The 16790-nt window shown below is 43.5% G+C and overlaps 1 protein-coding gene across 1 annotated transcript in view; it reads left to right on the top strand.

Annotated features, from left to right (window-relative positions):
* Positions 1–233: 233 nt before the first annotated feature.
* gpr39 (G protein-coupled receptor 39) overlaps positions 234–16790 on the top strand; it is a 31577-nt gene continuing 15020 nt past the window's right edge. Inside the window, exon 1 of the mRNA XM_026294565.1 lies at positions 234–1297. Coding sequence (XP_026150350.1) covers positions 514–1297 — 784 coding nt within the window. The 5' untranslated portion in view covers positions 234–513. The remainder of the gene's footprint in view (positions 1298–16790) is intronic.

Genomic DNA, 16790 nt, shown 5'->3' with positions numbered 1-16790 from the left:
CTTTCAAGATCTCTTTAATAGGATATCCACACAGTTTGGACCACATTTATAGGCATGTTTCCTATCACAGCTGTAACTTAAAGTAAACCAAAGTGTTTCTTTGATAAGGAAATGCATTAATGCTGAAGTAGTCATGCTGCCTGCAGTAGTTTAATGTTTAACCGCCCTGCCCTCAGGAGGGAGGAGAATATTTATGGGAGTTGAATGTTGCTTAACACTTTGCTCAGAGTGAGTCAAAACCACCAGACTTTGGATTAAGACTGTGAGGACTCCTGGGGATCCAAATGGTCATCAGAAATGGGAGAAGAGTCTGAATAGTTAGAATTTAATGGACAGTACATATATTTTCTACCGAGGAGTGTCCTTGAAGAGTGATTTCAGTTTACGCTTTTATCTTGGAACACTGTTCACCTCTGGATCTTGGCTCCAATCATAGCGACTGTACCCAGCAGCACTGATAAGCTACAGAACAAAATCGATACCTGGTAAATCCTAGCTCACCACTCTGTGACCATGAGTGAGGAAATGGAGATAGCAGATGAGAAAGACTGGCATGAACTTGAACCAAACTACTCTGTCAAAATCTTCCTGACAGTCCTTTACAGCCTCATCTTGGTAACTGGCATTGTGGGTAATTCAATCACTATCAAGGTGACACAGGTGCTCAGGCGAAATGGTTACCTGCAGAAGAATGTGACCGACCACATGGTAAGCCTGGCATGCTCTGACTTGTTAGTGCTTCTCATAGGCATGCCAGTAGAACTCTACAGTGCCATCTGGTTTCCTTTCACGTCTGCATCTGGAAATGCTTCCTGCAAGATCTACAACTTCTTGTTCGAAGCTTGTAGCTATGCTACCATTCTCAATGTGGCCACGCTTAGCTTTGAACGCTACATGGCTACCTGCCACCCATTTCGCTTCAAAGCCTTGACTGGAAAACACACTTCTGCCCTCATCACCTTTGCCTGGCTGGTGTCTGCCCTCGTGGCCCTGCCATTACTGATTGCCATGGGAACACAGGGCCACATCCCCTACCTAGCAGATACACCTGCCCAGAATCTGACTTTCTGCACTAATCTAAAGGAGCACTGGATGATGTACAGGGTCAGCATCTTTGTGGCTTTTATCATTTACATGATAGTGTTCATCTGTGTGGCCTTCATGTGTCAAGCCATGATCATGGTCCTGCAGAAACCTTTGAATTCCATGGATGGAGTGATCAGTGGAACTCAAAGCGTACCCAAGCATGAAAGCTCAAAAGTCAAGATGGCCAGGAAGCAGACCATCATCTTTCTTGGTAGGTTGTGACTCTAATATCCTAAACAACTTACTGTGTCAGATCAAAGAAATGATTGATTGTGCTCTGTTTGTATTGTTTGTAGGCTTACTGCCTGAGTTTTACCCAATACCTTTTGGGAGCTAAGTGTCCATGTAAAAGCAGAAATCTCTGAGAAATGTGTCACAAGCAGAAATGATAAAGACAAGTTTAGGCTGCATTTCAAATAGATGACGGATTTCCAACACATCCTGAGGACAGTGTTGGTCTATTGGACAAAAGCTAGCATTGGCCATGGGAGGGGAGGGATTCATAGATGTTAACAGGTGCTGCTGCACCCCATTGCAGACTGACTGATATTAAAAGAGAGGGGGTCACACACCAGTACATACAGGAAAACTCCCCAGGTTCTTTAGTCATACAGCAAGCTGGCCGCAGACAGTGACTGCATGGATAAACAGTGCACTGAAAAGAAACAGAACACACATAAACTAGAGTAGACCAGCTCAATATAAACACACAAATATATATCAGTTAAAGCAGCTTTGAGCAGTCATTAAGAAGGTGATTTCCTTCTGTTCAATCAACATATGCAGCTTTTGAAGATGCAGATAAGATGCAGATGAATACTTGTGTGTCTCTTGGATGTGTAAACTTCTGGTTGCTTGCTAATACATTCATTATAACAACTCAAATGACAAAAATGAAATAATACAACTTCAATTTAGTCATCATGTTTAAAGAGCATCATTATCTGAATTTATTGTAAATATTGTCATTTTAGTTTTGAAAATGTGTAATTGCTCAGTGTTTTAATATAATACAGTGAACTTTTATAGGCACAATTACACACATGAAAATGTACCAGGGTTTTCCTTCAATCTATTTTTTTCATTTTCCATGTTCAAGACATCAGAGTATTTGTGTTAAAGGACATTTTTAGAAAATCTCTGAAAATGAGATGAGATTTATTTTGAAATCTCAGAAAAAAATGACATTTCATTGTACAGAGAAAAAAACAATACAGAATTCTCTGGAGAATGATCACATTTTATTAGTTGCAAACTCACTGTAAAACTTGCTCAATTCATGGGTTTTTGTTCACATCTAACCAAAGCATCATGGGAACTGCAGTTTCAAAACTTAAAGATACAGTAATTATCCCAAAAGCAGTAAGAGAACAGTAGGATTGAAATCCATTAATATGAATGTTTGAATGTTGTACTAAATCACCATTATATATTACAGAACTAACAACTAAGCTTCAGAATATGACTTTATCATAGTCCTTGTATCCCTGGAATACTGACAGTCTGCTGGGTGGTTGTGTATAGGGATCCAGCTGTTTCAATTTTATCTGACTGTGTCAAACTTTGTCTTAGAGTGACCAATATTAATCTGCATACTAAGTTTTGGACATAAACTGACATATTTTATCATTCAGCCCTGATTGCACTTAGAGGAACTAGTTACAAGAGTATTCTTAAAAGTGTGATAGTGGTAGTAGAACACACAACAGACCAATAATGAAGTACTGAAGTAAATAAACTCAGGTCTTCCTTTTCATTTTGTAAGGTTTAGCTCTGGAAGATGATTTTCACGATGACAAAATCTGTGTTATGCATCCTTAACACCTCTGAGGCATTAGCACTGTGACTGTAAGGAAAGTGAAATCCTCGGGACAGCCATGTATCAGCCACACACAATCACTGGCACATTTAATCAGCCTTGCAGCATCCTGTAGAAGAAAAGCTGATGATGGATGATGGATACATGTTGACTTTCTGCTAACTTTCTTACCGTTTATCATTTATCTTTTATTGAGATACTGACATATCAACTCGTCTAACACAAAGACTGATTCTTATGCATATAGAAAGTAACGAACGAATGAACACAGTGTGTCATTTTTTTGTGGTTGCTTGAGCACATGACTACAACACTCCACTTACCGAATTACCAGTCAATCGTACAGACTCCCTCATTATGTATTTAGTATTCAACAGTGTGTGAATCAATTGATTGAATCATTTTCTGTGCTCCGATGACCTCACATGGACAGGGAAGGAGTCAGCTGCATTACAACACCAATGCATAAAATGGGATTTTAGCTATTAGTCACAGTCTCTGGGCAGCTTAATTGCCTGACAGAACGTAATCGTTTCTTCCTTGCTGCACAAATGTAATTTTAAACCTGCTTACAGATACTTACAACAGTGAGGATGGTGACATGGTGATGGACATGGATGATGATGGAAATTAGTAAGAAGTGGGTGAAGTTATAGTGATTAGGAGAAGGTGGAGGATGGTGACTGACTGTGATGACATGGGTATTAATAGTGAAGATGATCCTCATGAATAGGAAGATGGTAACGATAAGAAGGAGTGGCTAAGTCGGATGGAGGACTAGCATCAGATATTAGGCTTTATGCTGACCTTTGTCAATTAGTAAGAGTGAAAAGAAGCACCATTAAAATGATTTCTTATGGCTTGAACTGGGGTGATATGTTAGTTTACACTGTAGCCTCACGACAAGATGGTTCTGGTTTTCAAATCCCATTCAACCATGGAGCCTTTTTGCTTGAAGTTTGCTTAAGCTACTTCCTACAGTCCAAAGACATGCAGGTTAGGTTGAATGGTGACTAAATTTCCTGTAGATGTGAATGTGAGTGTTTGTGTGTCTCTTTGTGTCAGCCCCGTGATTTCAATCAGGTTGTACCCTGCCTCTTACCTAATCACAGCTGGGATTGGCTGCAGCCCACTGCCAACCACCTGGGCAAGCAGTAGGTAATGAATGAACAGGTATAGATAGTATTTTTATTAGCAAAGTCAGGAGTGAGCCCCATTTGTCATCTTAGCTGTTTCCATGGCTGGTCTGCATTCCTCTGGCCTTATTTCCTAGGCAGGAATTACAGCATTATCGCTTCACAAATTATGCTATGTACAAATCATTTAATGCTACTGTGTACTTGTCAGAACAAACAACAAAGAAGCAAAGCACAACAAACAAGAAGGAAGCAGAACAGAACAATGGGAAGTCACGAGGGTAAACATACAGATTTCTGGTTACGCCCAGAAATCTACCACACCTACTGTACATTCACTACCTCTCCTGGCAGTCATGGCCATGACTTGTAACGTGAAAATTGCAGGTTTGAGTCTCAGGTCTGGCAGGAATTGTCAGTAGCACAAAGTGAATAGCTAGTGCCCTGTCCACTTTCAATACCATGACTGAGATGAGACCCTTGAGCAAGGCACCGGATCCCCAACTGTTCCACTGGCACCGCAGCACTGGCTGCCCAATGCTCTGGGTGTGTGTTCGCTAATGTGTGTGCACTTTGGAATGGGTGAAATGCAGAGCACAAATTCTGGGTATGGGTCACCATACTTGGCCACAAAAGTCACTTTCAGGTTAGTGGATCTCTTAGAGCCAATGATGATTTGAGCTGGCTTAATGCCCTGTGGTTCAGTTTTATTTGGGCAGCATAGATTGTATTGTATTGTATGTAACAAATATTTACAGTGGTTAACTCTAACTCTGTGTTTCACTCTGGAAATGTAGTAATCACAGCTGTGAGAAATACATACTCCCCAAACAGAAAGCTGACAATTTGAAATGATGATGTTTATACAGACAGATTCATTGAATAGCTAGATCTCATCAGTAATAGTTTAACTGCATAAGTGGAAAATAAAGCTGAACCAAAGACAATAACATGGAGAAATCTCTAAATTGTTTTTGTTTCAAAGACTGGTTGCTATTTATGTCATTATAGCCATTAACCACAAAATACCTGTAACAGAGCTGTTGGCTGAGCTGTGCTTTGGTTTTCAGCTCTGTTTTCAGAAGACATTCCTTTATTAAGATGAAAATATACTACAGGGTTATACTAGAGTGCATAGAGAAAACAATGTTTTTAGAAAAGGAGGAAGTTGAGGTGTGAGGCTGTCTTTCTTTATTCAGGCAGCATGTAATGACACCGCTCAGTGTATGATAGTCTCTTATACAGTTATTGTGGTCTTTATTTCAGTAGAAATTGTGTGACATTACCTGCTGTACATCTCCACAACCCTTCCCTCAATTTTTATAGCTCTACTTAAAACCAATAGCCTGGAATATTGACATATATATATAAACACTGATGCAGGATGGATTGTGTGTTTGTTATAGTTGGGATACAAGTCATGATGGTGTAAAATTTAAACATGTATTGTGCCCACATTCAGAGCAACTGAAGTGTGTGTAAAATAATAAAGATATTATTAGACCAACTGAATAATCAATTATTCATGTTTCTGAAGCTACATGGCCATGTACTAATGATCTCATCTGCCCTCCTCTTCAACATTATCATGCCTATCATAACTACTTCAAAATACATAACAACTCAGTCCCCATAAACAACTGAAGCAACAATACACTGTGAACTAGACTTCATTATTTTCATAATGGAATATTGCATTTCACTGAATATTACCAGGAGGGTCATGACATAGTCTGCTGGCATCAACAGCATTTGCTCACAGCCTTATTGGCTGCCAACTTACGCTGCTATTACTTGGGTTGGCATTTGAATATGAATTGAATTGTTATTGCAATTGGCAGACAGAAAAGACCTGCGGCAGATTGCATTGTGTTCTACTTGGATGCACATTTGAAAACAGCCATTCGTGTTGTAGGCACTGATCAGTCAATCTCTCAAGTGGCTGCGTTCCTGTCACTGCTTCACTTTACCTTGAAATAACTTTTAATCCTGGTTGGGCCCTGTGATTATGAAGAGTAATTAAAAGCAGAGAACATCCTTGTTAAGTTGCCCACACCTCACGTCTAGGACAGAAGGTTAATTGCTTTAGATAGGTTTTTCAGTCACTTTGAGCCAGCATCTGTGAAATGCATATTAATTCTGCTTTGCTGCCTTCAGACTTTGGCCTGTGACCTTTGACTATTGCAGGCCATTTGTGATGGAAGTGTTCAGTGAAGCTGAGGAGATGCAAAATAAAGCAGAAGAGATGCTAGAAGACTTGAGAAAAATAAGTGCAGTGAGTGCTATTGTTCTCACTTTTTATTCAAGATACCTGCAGTGTTAATCCTGTGCCTTCACCCATGTTACCACTACTGAGTATCAAACAATACACGGACTGTAGGGAGCTGAAGAATGCTATATCCTTATCTAGATACCACTATATCACCTGGACCCTTGAAGTAGGTGTGTATGTGAATGTCACGTTTACCTTGGAATGAGATGCAGACGAACAGCTCTTTAATCCTGCATAATTACTTATTTATCTGCACAACTGCTGCCTGCTGGTGAACATGTTCAGGTAGTCCTGTTCAAGCAAGTACATTTACATTTCAGTCTTCTTAGATTGTCTGAATGTTGCATTAGTCCACCTCCCACTGGCTACCAGATCCAAATACAAAAGAATCTAGTAAAATGATTTGACCTCTCTAAGTGCTGACATGACAAGCAGTAAAGTTGTGAGATTAGAAACAAAGAAAACCTGCTCCCACTATTCAAACACATGCAGTGAGATTGACTGGTGACTCTAAAGTGCCTGTAGGTGTGAGTATGAGTGTTTGTCTGTTTCTGTGTGTCAGCCCCTGTGATAGACAAATCTGTCCAGGGTGGACCCCGGCTCTTGCCCACTGTCAGCTGGGGTTGGCTCTGGCTGCACAGGATAAATAGCATAAATGATAGGTAATGGATGGACAGGTTCAGAATAAACAGGCGTTAAGACATTCAGTAAATATGAATGAATACATCACATGAAAGATGTGTGAGGGTGGTATTCCTGGATTGCATGGACCCCATGAACTTCAGGGTTCATTGTTAGTCAGGAAACAAGGACAAATCCAAAACCAGTTTTGCTAAAATAATTCTGAACTTTATAGAAAATCTCTGGCAACAGTAGAAGAAAGTGGCAGAGTGAAGAAATTGCTTGAAAATTGAACAAATTATAAATTAAATCTTGAAATTAATGCCTTTTTGTTGAAAAATATTTGTGACTTTTTTGACCTTGCGTTGTCTTGCCTGCTCTTATCAGCCACTTTCCATCAGTCTGCCAGAACAGTGCCATAGTTCATGAACTACTGTGACAGCCCAATTGCCAACCATGAACCTTTCTCTACTTTGGATCGATGGGATTTATTTATTGTGTTAGACTACAGCTTCTGACTCCCAGTTGGACTGTTTATGCTGCTCGGGTGGCCACTTTCAAAACTTTTACTATCAAATATAAAATAAACTTCAGGGAAGATTTGTCGAGGCTCTTTGGGCAGGTCGATGAATGTGCCTCACCATTCCTCCACTCTAGCCCTGCCTTTTAATCGAGGCATATACTCTGCACTGAGTGACAGCTGCATCGTTGAGCCCTGTGGCCCCTTGGCAGCCAACATAGCTAAGGGCAAACCTTCCTGCAAGTGACAGTCTGCACTCACCAAGTCGCCTGGGAGACAGTTCTGCAGATGGCTGAGAGAGTGTGTAACTTCATGTTGTGTCACCACTCAGAGGGGAAATCATGGGTTATACTGTGTGGGTGTATTTACTTTTCTGCTTTACAACACCATACTGTACCATGGCACACAGACTGACTGCAGCATGCCGGGACTTAGCACAGACTGCTGGGCTAGAGTGATGGGATCTTATTGTGATATCTTTTTGGTCTTTTTCAGCCAACAAAGGAAGATTTGACCTATTATCACCTCATAATATTGTTGCAAAATTTGCTGTCACAATCACCAATAGTGCTTAGTTATTATATGCTCCACCAGTGATGTGTCTGCTGTTTGGTGGTGGAGAGGTTTATCAGAGAAGAAGCATGAGCAGCAACATGAGAAGCTATATGAGCAACCTTTTCAATATTACAGTTAATGTGTTGTTAATATTGAAATATTGATAAGAGGAGCTTTAACATCTGGAAAATATAAACATATAGGTAACACATGAATATTAAAATCATCATAGGCTCAGGCAAAAACACAAATAATGATCAGCACTTGCATCAAGTAACCTCAGGTAATGCTCCCGCAAACACAAAGGAGAGAAGGACGTATATATAAGGAGCGAGACAAAAGACAGAGCAGGAACAGGTGAAAATAATTAATAAACGTAAGGCTGCTGGGGACCAGTACAGGGAAAACAGGAATTCAACACAAAATAAAAGTCCCTGGCAGGAATTCCCAAAAGAGAATCAAAAAAAAAAAAAAAAAAAAAAAATCAAAAAAATTCCCTTCTCACCCCTATGGGTGGTGTGTGTGCCTCTTCCTCAATCTCGGGTCCTGGCAGTTTGAGGGTTCTTCGCAGTATCCTAGCTGTTCCTAGCACTGCGCTCTTCTGGACTGAGAGCTCTGATGTTGTTCCTGGGATCTGTTGGAGCCACTCTCCCAGTTTGGGGGTCACAGCCCCGAGGGTGCCAATTACCACGGGGACCACTGTTGCCTTCACCTTCCACATCTTTTCTAGCTCTTCTTTAAGCCCTTGGTATTTCTCCAGCTTCTCATGTTCCTTCTTTCTGATGTTGCTGTCACTTGGGATCGCTACATCTACCACTACGGCTTTCTTCTGCTGTTTGTCCACCACTACTATGTCTGGTTGGTTAGCCATCACCTGTTTGTTGGTCTGTATCTGGAAATCCCACAGGATCTTAGCTCGGTCATTCTCCCTCACCTTTGGAGGTGTGTCCCATTTTGACCTTGGGACCTCCAGCCCATACTCGGCATAGATGTTCCTGTACACTATGCCGGCCACTTGGTTATGGTGTTCCATGTACGCTCTGCCCAGCTCTGTGATGCTGTACTAAGAACTAAAGTAGAGACGCTAACAGGCTCAATAAAATGTAAGCAAAGTAGTCAGAATATACCAGCCCATTTTGAAGGTAGCCAAATTAATTTAGCATGTTATTGTGTTATTATTTAATGTGCAATAAATTCCACAGCTGATGCTCCTAGGAATGTCATTAGCCATAGCATATATTTTATCATAAACAATATATAAACTTTGACCTGATGATGGTGTTAGATGAAAACTAAGACAAGTAAATTTTAATATTGAGATCCTAAATTTGTTTTTGTTTTTTATAAATGCTATGTTGTGTCACGACCGGTCACGTAGGTTTCCGGTCGTCTCGTGTTTTGTAATTTCCCCGTGTGTTTAGGTTTCCTGGACATCCGGTAATTAGCAGGCAACTCTGTCCACCTGTCTGTCTTTCAGGAGCCCACAGTATTTATCCTCCTCGGCCGCCACAGTCTAGTGCGGGATTGTCTGCTTCGCTTCACGAGGTATTTCTGCGAGACTCGCCATTAGAAGATTCGAAGGGATCCTAGGCATAAACCAGCCTCCTGTTGACTACGTCCGGATTCTCCCTTCCATTCTCCATGGTCATCATCACAACCCTCAACTCCCTCATTGGTTATTGTAAATAAACTCTCGTTCAGTACTTAAGTGTGTGGCATTTTTGGGTCCTCTGATTCTCCGTACCTGACAGTACAATCCCGCCACTATGGACCCAGCCGCCCCTGCTACGTCATCATGGTGTGCCAGCATCGAGACCGCCCTCCAGTCACATGAAGATCGATTCCTGAGCCTTGCCCAGTCCATGGAACGCATATCTGGCCAGCTTCAACAGATGATTCCCGCCCGTCCACCCCGCGAGGCTTCCAACCCTCCTGGGACCAACCTCGACCGTCAAACCCGGAGCCTATGCAGCTTGGTCGAGGCCGACTTTCCCCGACGGAGCGAGACCGAAGACGCACCCAGGGTCTATGTTTCTACTGTGGCAGATCAGGACATCAGATTCGTCAGTGCCCAGTAAAAGGCCCGGCTCAGTAAGGAGGGTGAGGTCCTTACTGAGCCAGCCATCGCCTGAACTGACTTTTTCACGTCCCCTCACCAAGGCCCTCTTTGGGGCGCCTCCGCATCAGAAGCAACTTCCAATACTCATCGACTCCGGCTCGGACACAAATCTCATCTCTCAGTCTGTGGTGGAGGCACTCCAATTGGACACTGAACCCTTGGGCCAAGTCCTTCTGGTCAAGGCTCTCAACAACCGACCTCTACATCAAGTTCAGGTCAGAACTAAGCCTGTTTTATTAACCATTGCTAATCACCATGAGTACGTTACTTTCCTCGTTGTTGATTCTCCCTTATCTTCAAGTGTGCTAGGCCTCCCTTGGTTACAGGCTCACAATCCCCGGATCGATTGGTCTACGGGGAGGATTTTGGAATGGAGTCCAAGTTGTCTTGCCACCTGTCTTCATACCGCCCTTAGTCCCAGCTTCCCAGTCTCCGAGAGCCGGTACCAGCCCGACCTGACTAAAGTTCCCTCGGTGTACCTGGACCTTCGGGAGGTTTTCAATAAAGAACGAGCCTCTTCTCTGCCGCCTCATCGCCCTTATGACTGTGCCATCCGGTTACTACCGGACTCCGTCCCTCCAAAGGTTCGGTTGTATCCCTTATCGGGGCAGGAACGAGAGGCCATGCAATCTTACATTCAGGAATCATTAGCCGCTGGCATCATTCGACCTTCGAGATCCCCAGCAGGGGCGGGGTTTTTTTTTGTTAAGAAGCGGGACGGGGGATTACGCCCTTGTATTGACTATCGGGGCCTTAATAACATTACTGTAAGGAACGCTTATCCACTACCTCTCCTCGCCTCTGCTTTTGAACTCATTCAGGGTGCAAGAATTTTTTCCAAATTAGATTTACGGAATGCTTATCACCTAATCAGGATTAAGGAGGGTGACGAATGGAAGACGGCCTTTAATACACCCAACGGCCATTTTGAATATTTAGTTATGCCATTCGGTTTGACCAACGTTCCTGCTGTATTTCAGAATCTGGTCAATGATGTTTTGGGAGATATGATTAATAAGTTCGTCTTCGTATACCTCGACGACATCCTCATTTTCTCCCGCTCTGAGACCGAACACATTCTCCACGTCAGGGCGGTTCTTCAGAGGCTTCTCCAGAACTGGTTATTTGCTAAAGTAGAGAAGTGCGAGTTCCACTCCAAGAGGACTTCCTTCTTGGGTTTCATTATAGAGCCAGGTAATATTGCCATGGATCCTGAGAAGGTTAGGGCAGTGAGGGAATGGCCGGTACCCCAGAACCGCAAACAGTTACAGAGTTTTTTAGGATTTGCTAATTTCTATCGTAAGTTCATTAGGAACTACAGCTCCGTAGCCCAACCCCTTCACCAGCTCACTTCCATCAGAGTTCCCTTCTCCTGGACTCTCGAAGCCAAGAGAGCCTTCAATTCTCTGAAGGACCGCTTCACCTCGGCGCCTGTTCTGACTATTCCTGACCCTGACTTACCCTTCTTGGTGGAGGTGGACGCATCAGACACAGGGGTGGGGGCAGTCATCTCTCAGGTAGAATCCAAGGATTCTAAGGCTCACCCTTGCGCCTTCTTCTCCAAAAGTCTGTCTCCTGCGGAGAGAAATTACGATGTCGGGGACCGGGAATTGTTAGCGGTGAAGCTGGCTTTGGAGGAGTGGAGGCATTGGTTGGAGGGAGCCAGGCATCCCTTTACCATCCTCACTGATCATAAGAATCTGGAACATTTTCAAACTGCCAAGCGCCTCAACCCACGCCAAGCCCGGTGGTCTGGGTTCTTTGCCAGATTCCACTTCACTCTGTCCTTTCGCCCTGGGGCCAAGAACTCAAAGGCCGACGCCCTGTCTCGTCTTCACTCCCCGCCGGACTCTAATGTGGAACCAGAATTCATCCTGCCGGCCTCAGCAAGACTAGGGGCGGCACGTCTTTCGTTGGAGCTGGAGATTTCACAGGCTAATGCTGGTAATCCTTCCCCTTCCCGTTGTCCTCCTCACTGTCTCTTTGTTCCTCCCCAGTTGCGTTCCAAGGTTCTGGAGATCTGCCACGCGTCTCGACTCCATGTCCATCCCGGAGTTAGACGAACCCTCCAGGTAGTCCTACAACGCTTCTGGTGGCCTGGGTTAAGAGGTGACGTCCACCAGTATGTCCTGGCCTGCACGACCTGCACCAGATTCAAGGCATCCAACCAGGCGCCCTCGGGCCTCCTCCAGTCTCTTCCGATACCCCGGCGTCCTTGGACCCACATTGCCATAGACTTCGTGACCGGTCTTCCTCCATCATCTGGTAACACAACCATTTTGACAATTGTGGACCGTTTCTCCAAGATGGTGCATTTTGTTCCCTTACCCAGTTTACCCTCGGCCTCCCGAACAGCGCAGGCTCTTGTGGACCATGTTATTCGCCTACACGGGGTCCCACAGGAGATAGTGTCTGATCGGGGCCCTCAGTTTATCGCAAGATCCTGGAGAGAGTTCTGCCGTCTCTTAGGGATCACTCTGAGTCTGTCGTCAGGCTATCACCCTCAGACCAATGGACAGGCCGAGAGACTCAATCAGGAATTGGAGAAAGGTTTGCGCATCCTTTGCGCCGAGGATCCGGGGACTTGGGCAAAGAACTTGGCATGGGTAGAATTCGCTCACAACACACTTCCATCTTCATCTACTAAACTCTCTCCTTTTCAGATTGTGTATGGTTTTCAGCCCTCAGTGTTTGACTCGCCGTTACCCCGAGGAGAATCATCATCGGCCACCGCGAGGTTTCGCCAGTGCCATCTGGCCTGGAGGAGGGCGAGGCGAGCCCTCCTAGTCTCTGGGTCCAGGTACAGCAGGCAGGCAAATAGAAGGCGGAGGCCGGCTCCTCACTACCAAAGTGGACAGAGGGTCTGGTTGTCGTCCGGGAGGTTCCCCTGAAGGTACCATATGCTAAGTTGGCCCCCAGATTTATTGGGCCTTTCCCCATTACCAAAGTGATAAACCCTGCAGCAGTTAGGTTACAGTTACCTAGAGCTCTGAGGATTCACCCAACCTTTCATGTCTCACGTGTCAAGCCTGTCCATAATAGCAACCTCTTGCCCCCTCCTCCGTCCCCCCCACCTCCCCGGCTCATCGACAGCGGTCGGCCTACTCGGTCCGTCGCCTCCTCCAGTCCCGATGCAGGGGTCGGGGCATACAATACCTGGTGGACTGGGAGGGGTATGGTCCTGAGGAGCGTTCCTGGGTACCTGGGAGTCGTATTCTGGACCCCGAACTAGTCAGGGATTTCCACCGTTCCCACCCTGATCAACCTAGGGGCCGCCGGGGGTCGGCCGTTAAGGGGGGGGTACTGTCACGACCGGTCACGTAGGTTTCCGGTCGTCTCGTGTTTTGTAATTTCCCCGTGTGTTTAGGTTTCCTGGACATCCGGTAATTAGCAGGCAACTCTGTCCACCTGTCTGTCTTTCAGGAGCCCACAGTATTTATCCTCCTCGGCCGCCACAGTCTAGTGCGGGATTGTCTGCTTCGCTTCACGAGGTATTTCTGCGAGACTCGCCATTAGAAGATTCGAAGGGATATCACGAAGGAACTACGCGCTGATTGAAGGAAAGTGACCCGATCCTCTCCGCCACATTCCTCCCGGCAACTCCGGTAACAGTTTCTCTTGGACTATCTATGAATTCAATGACTCTCAGCCCCGTTTTCTGTTATACGAGGTGACGTCTTGGTGAAGGACTATTTGCTGTATTTTGCCCTCCAATTCCTGCTTGGAGTTTCGTTTGGAGGTGTTTTGTTTTTCTCCGTTGCCCCGGAATTCTGACCAAGAATACACCGCACCGTGAGATTCTGCTCTGCGGACCAAGACCCGGTTTCATCCTCCTACCAACCTAGACCCCCCGTGGAGTTACCAGGCGCGGGCCTAGGCATAAACCAGCCTCCTGTTGACTACGTCCGGATTCTCCCTTCCATTCTCCATGGTCATCATCACAGCCCTCAACTCCCTCATTGGTTATTGTAAATAAACTCTCGTTCAGTACTTAAGTGTGTGGCATTTTTGGGTCCTCTGATTCTCCGTACCTGACAATGTTGACTATGTTTCCAATGGTCATTAAGTGGCTGGGCATTGCACAAACCATAATCTTACTGATATATCAGTAAGAAAGGAAATACTCTTAGAAGTCTAGCTGCATACCAGATCTAAGCACTGCTGAGCTTTCTCCTTGAAAATCCTTGTTTCTTCCCTAACAAGGATCCATTGTCAAGTTGGATGTTGCCGAGGGTAACGCTGCGGCCAAAAGAGTGAGCAGGTGGGGATGGAGGAGCATAATCCAATGATTTATGAATTGATAGTATTATAATGGCTAACTGGGCCTAGTTTTAATAACCAATAGAAACTTATTCACTGACTTATTTAATACTAACAAAGAAATACAACAACTCTGTCCATCCCCTCAGTGATACTGACAGTTTCAGTAGAAGATGACCATCTTTTATCTCACTTGTTTTTCCAGCTCTGGACTTGTAGTTTTTTTTTTTTTTTTTGAAGTCCAGTTGTCATGACTCAACCTCTAGAAACCTTCACCTGGACAACTGAGAATCTTCACAGATAAATGATGATGATGAGATGTAAGACGAATCCTTCAATGTCAAACTTTAGTGTCATTATGTGTATTAGTGTATTATTTAAATAATACTCCTTACTGTTTACTGTCAATGAACCAGGTTTAATTTCTAACTGAACTATGTCATTTTACAGTGGATTAGTGATTAACACTGTTACCTCACAGCAAGAAGGTTCCTGGTTTGAAACCCATCAGGGACCTTTCTGTGTGGAGTTTACATGTTCTCCCTGTGCTTGTGTGGGTTTTCTCCAGGTACTCTGGTTTCCTCCCACAGTCCAAAAACATGTATGTCAGGTTGATTGGTGACTCTAAATTGCCCATAGGAGTGAGTGTGAGTGTGTGAGGTTGTTTGTCTCTATGTGGCCCTGTGATGGACTGGTGACCTGTCCAGGGTGTATCCCTGCCTTTCACCCAGAGAGAGCTGGGATAGGCTCCAGCAGATCCCTGTGACCCTAATTAGGGATAAGTGGGTAGAGGTAATGGATGGATGGATAGATTATTTCATTTTGTCTTAGTGCACAAAACAAATGTTAGAAGGAATATTTATTTAGACTATGTGTTTCTAAATATCTGGATGACATTAAGCACTCACAGCTGCTTATTCAGATAACTTCTACCACTGATGACAACAAAAAAGAGTCCTTGATCAGAGGTTAGAAGGCTCCATTTCCTTATTATTGGACAGAGATAACAGATGGTCAGCTGCACTAATGCAAGAACAAATTCAACCATGGTAAATCTTTAATGTCATCTATCATTAAATAGACCAAACCTTTGGGGAGGGCAGTACTTGTGGTTGTCCTTGTACTGATAGCATGTTAATTTGTGATGCAGCATTTAAAAATGTGCATTAATTAAATAGAACTGACCACACTAACTGAGAACGCTGTGTTTTCAGCCAGGACTGGGATTGCTACTTTGAGATGAAACCAAATGTAAACTAAATACTAATTCACAGTGAGGTAATGCATAATTAAACACACTTTCTTTCATTTTAGTGCTCCTTAATGTTGTGGGAAAGCGCATAATCTTTGATAAACCAAATCTGACATAAATGGTTGAAGTAAGAGCTCTGGAATATGAATCTGACATTCAGAATAAAACAGCACAAATATAGGTTTCTAAAAAACGCCGTATTGGAGTGTCATGTTGGCTAAATGAAAGCACATGCTAATAAATGTTGTCACAAATATAGAGGAAATTCAAAATAATTCACAAGCAGGCCTTTTTTTTGAAGGTCAGAGCTCCATATAAGAAGTTCTATCCTTCCTAAGAAATTATTTTGAATGGGTGCTCTTCTAAATATTTTTCCTCCTAAAGTGTTTTAAATTATGTGCAGTCTGTCAGAGTCAGTGCATGGTTTGTTAATCTGTGCACTTCATTAAATAAAGGTTGATTTATTATTGCATTTTAATAACATCAGGGCACTTTATAAAAGACAGATAAAAGAAAGAATGTTCTGATTTTTGGAGCCTAGTGTGATAAGAATAATAGTAATAAGGTATGAGGGTTTTACACAGCTTGGAAGAGGTGGTCAAAGGGTCACTTAAAGAATGCATGTCTTAGTGTATTAGGGTTTTAGAGGCCTGTAAATGCCAACAATTTGTTTTAGTGCTGGTAAAGTCCTGAGGATTAGAGGACACCTGAACAAACATGAGGGGTCTTTTCCAATATGGCATATATAGTATATATAACAACGAGAAAACTCCACTGGCTGAGGATTACAAAAGTAAGTCTTCCTTGGGGAAGCCATATGGTTTATAAAGGAAATGACCCGTACGAGGAAAACATGAAAATTAACACAGTACTGTGGAAGTAAGCTATTATTGCCTATAAGAACCGTCTTAGAATATGTCCCACATAATGAATTGGGCATATGAATGAGGTGATAATTTCATAAGCTTTGTGGTGACTTCTTCAGTGTCTTGTATGCACAACGTGTATACAATAAGAGTATGTTGCTCAGAACGAAAGAGTCATACAAACTACCTGGCTGAAGAAAGTTATCCAAAGTTAGTGTTTATGTGATAAGATCTGACCATACAATTAGATGGGAAGATCAGTGTGAATTTATTGTGTGTGTGTT

Source organism: Mastacembelus armatus, chromosome 21, assembly GCF_900324485.2.
Source record: "Mastacembelus armatus chromosome 21, fMasArm1.2, whole genome shotgun sequence".
Taxonomy (NCBI): domain Eukaryota; kingdom Metazoa; phylum Chordata; class Actinopteri; order Synbranchiformes; family Mastacembelidae; genus Mastacembelus; species Mastacembelus armatus.
The sequence above is the reverse complement of the archived record's forward strand: the minus strand, read 5'-3'. Positions and strand labels throughout refer to the sequence as shown.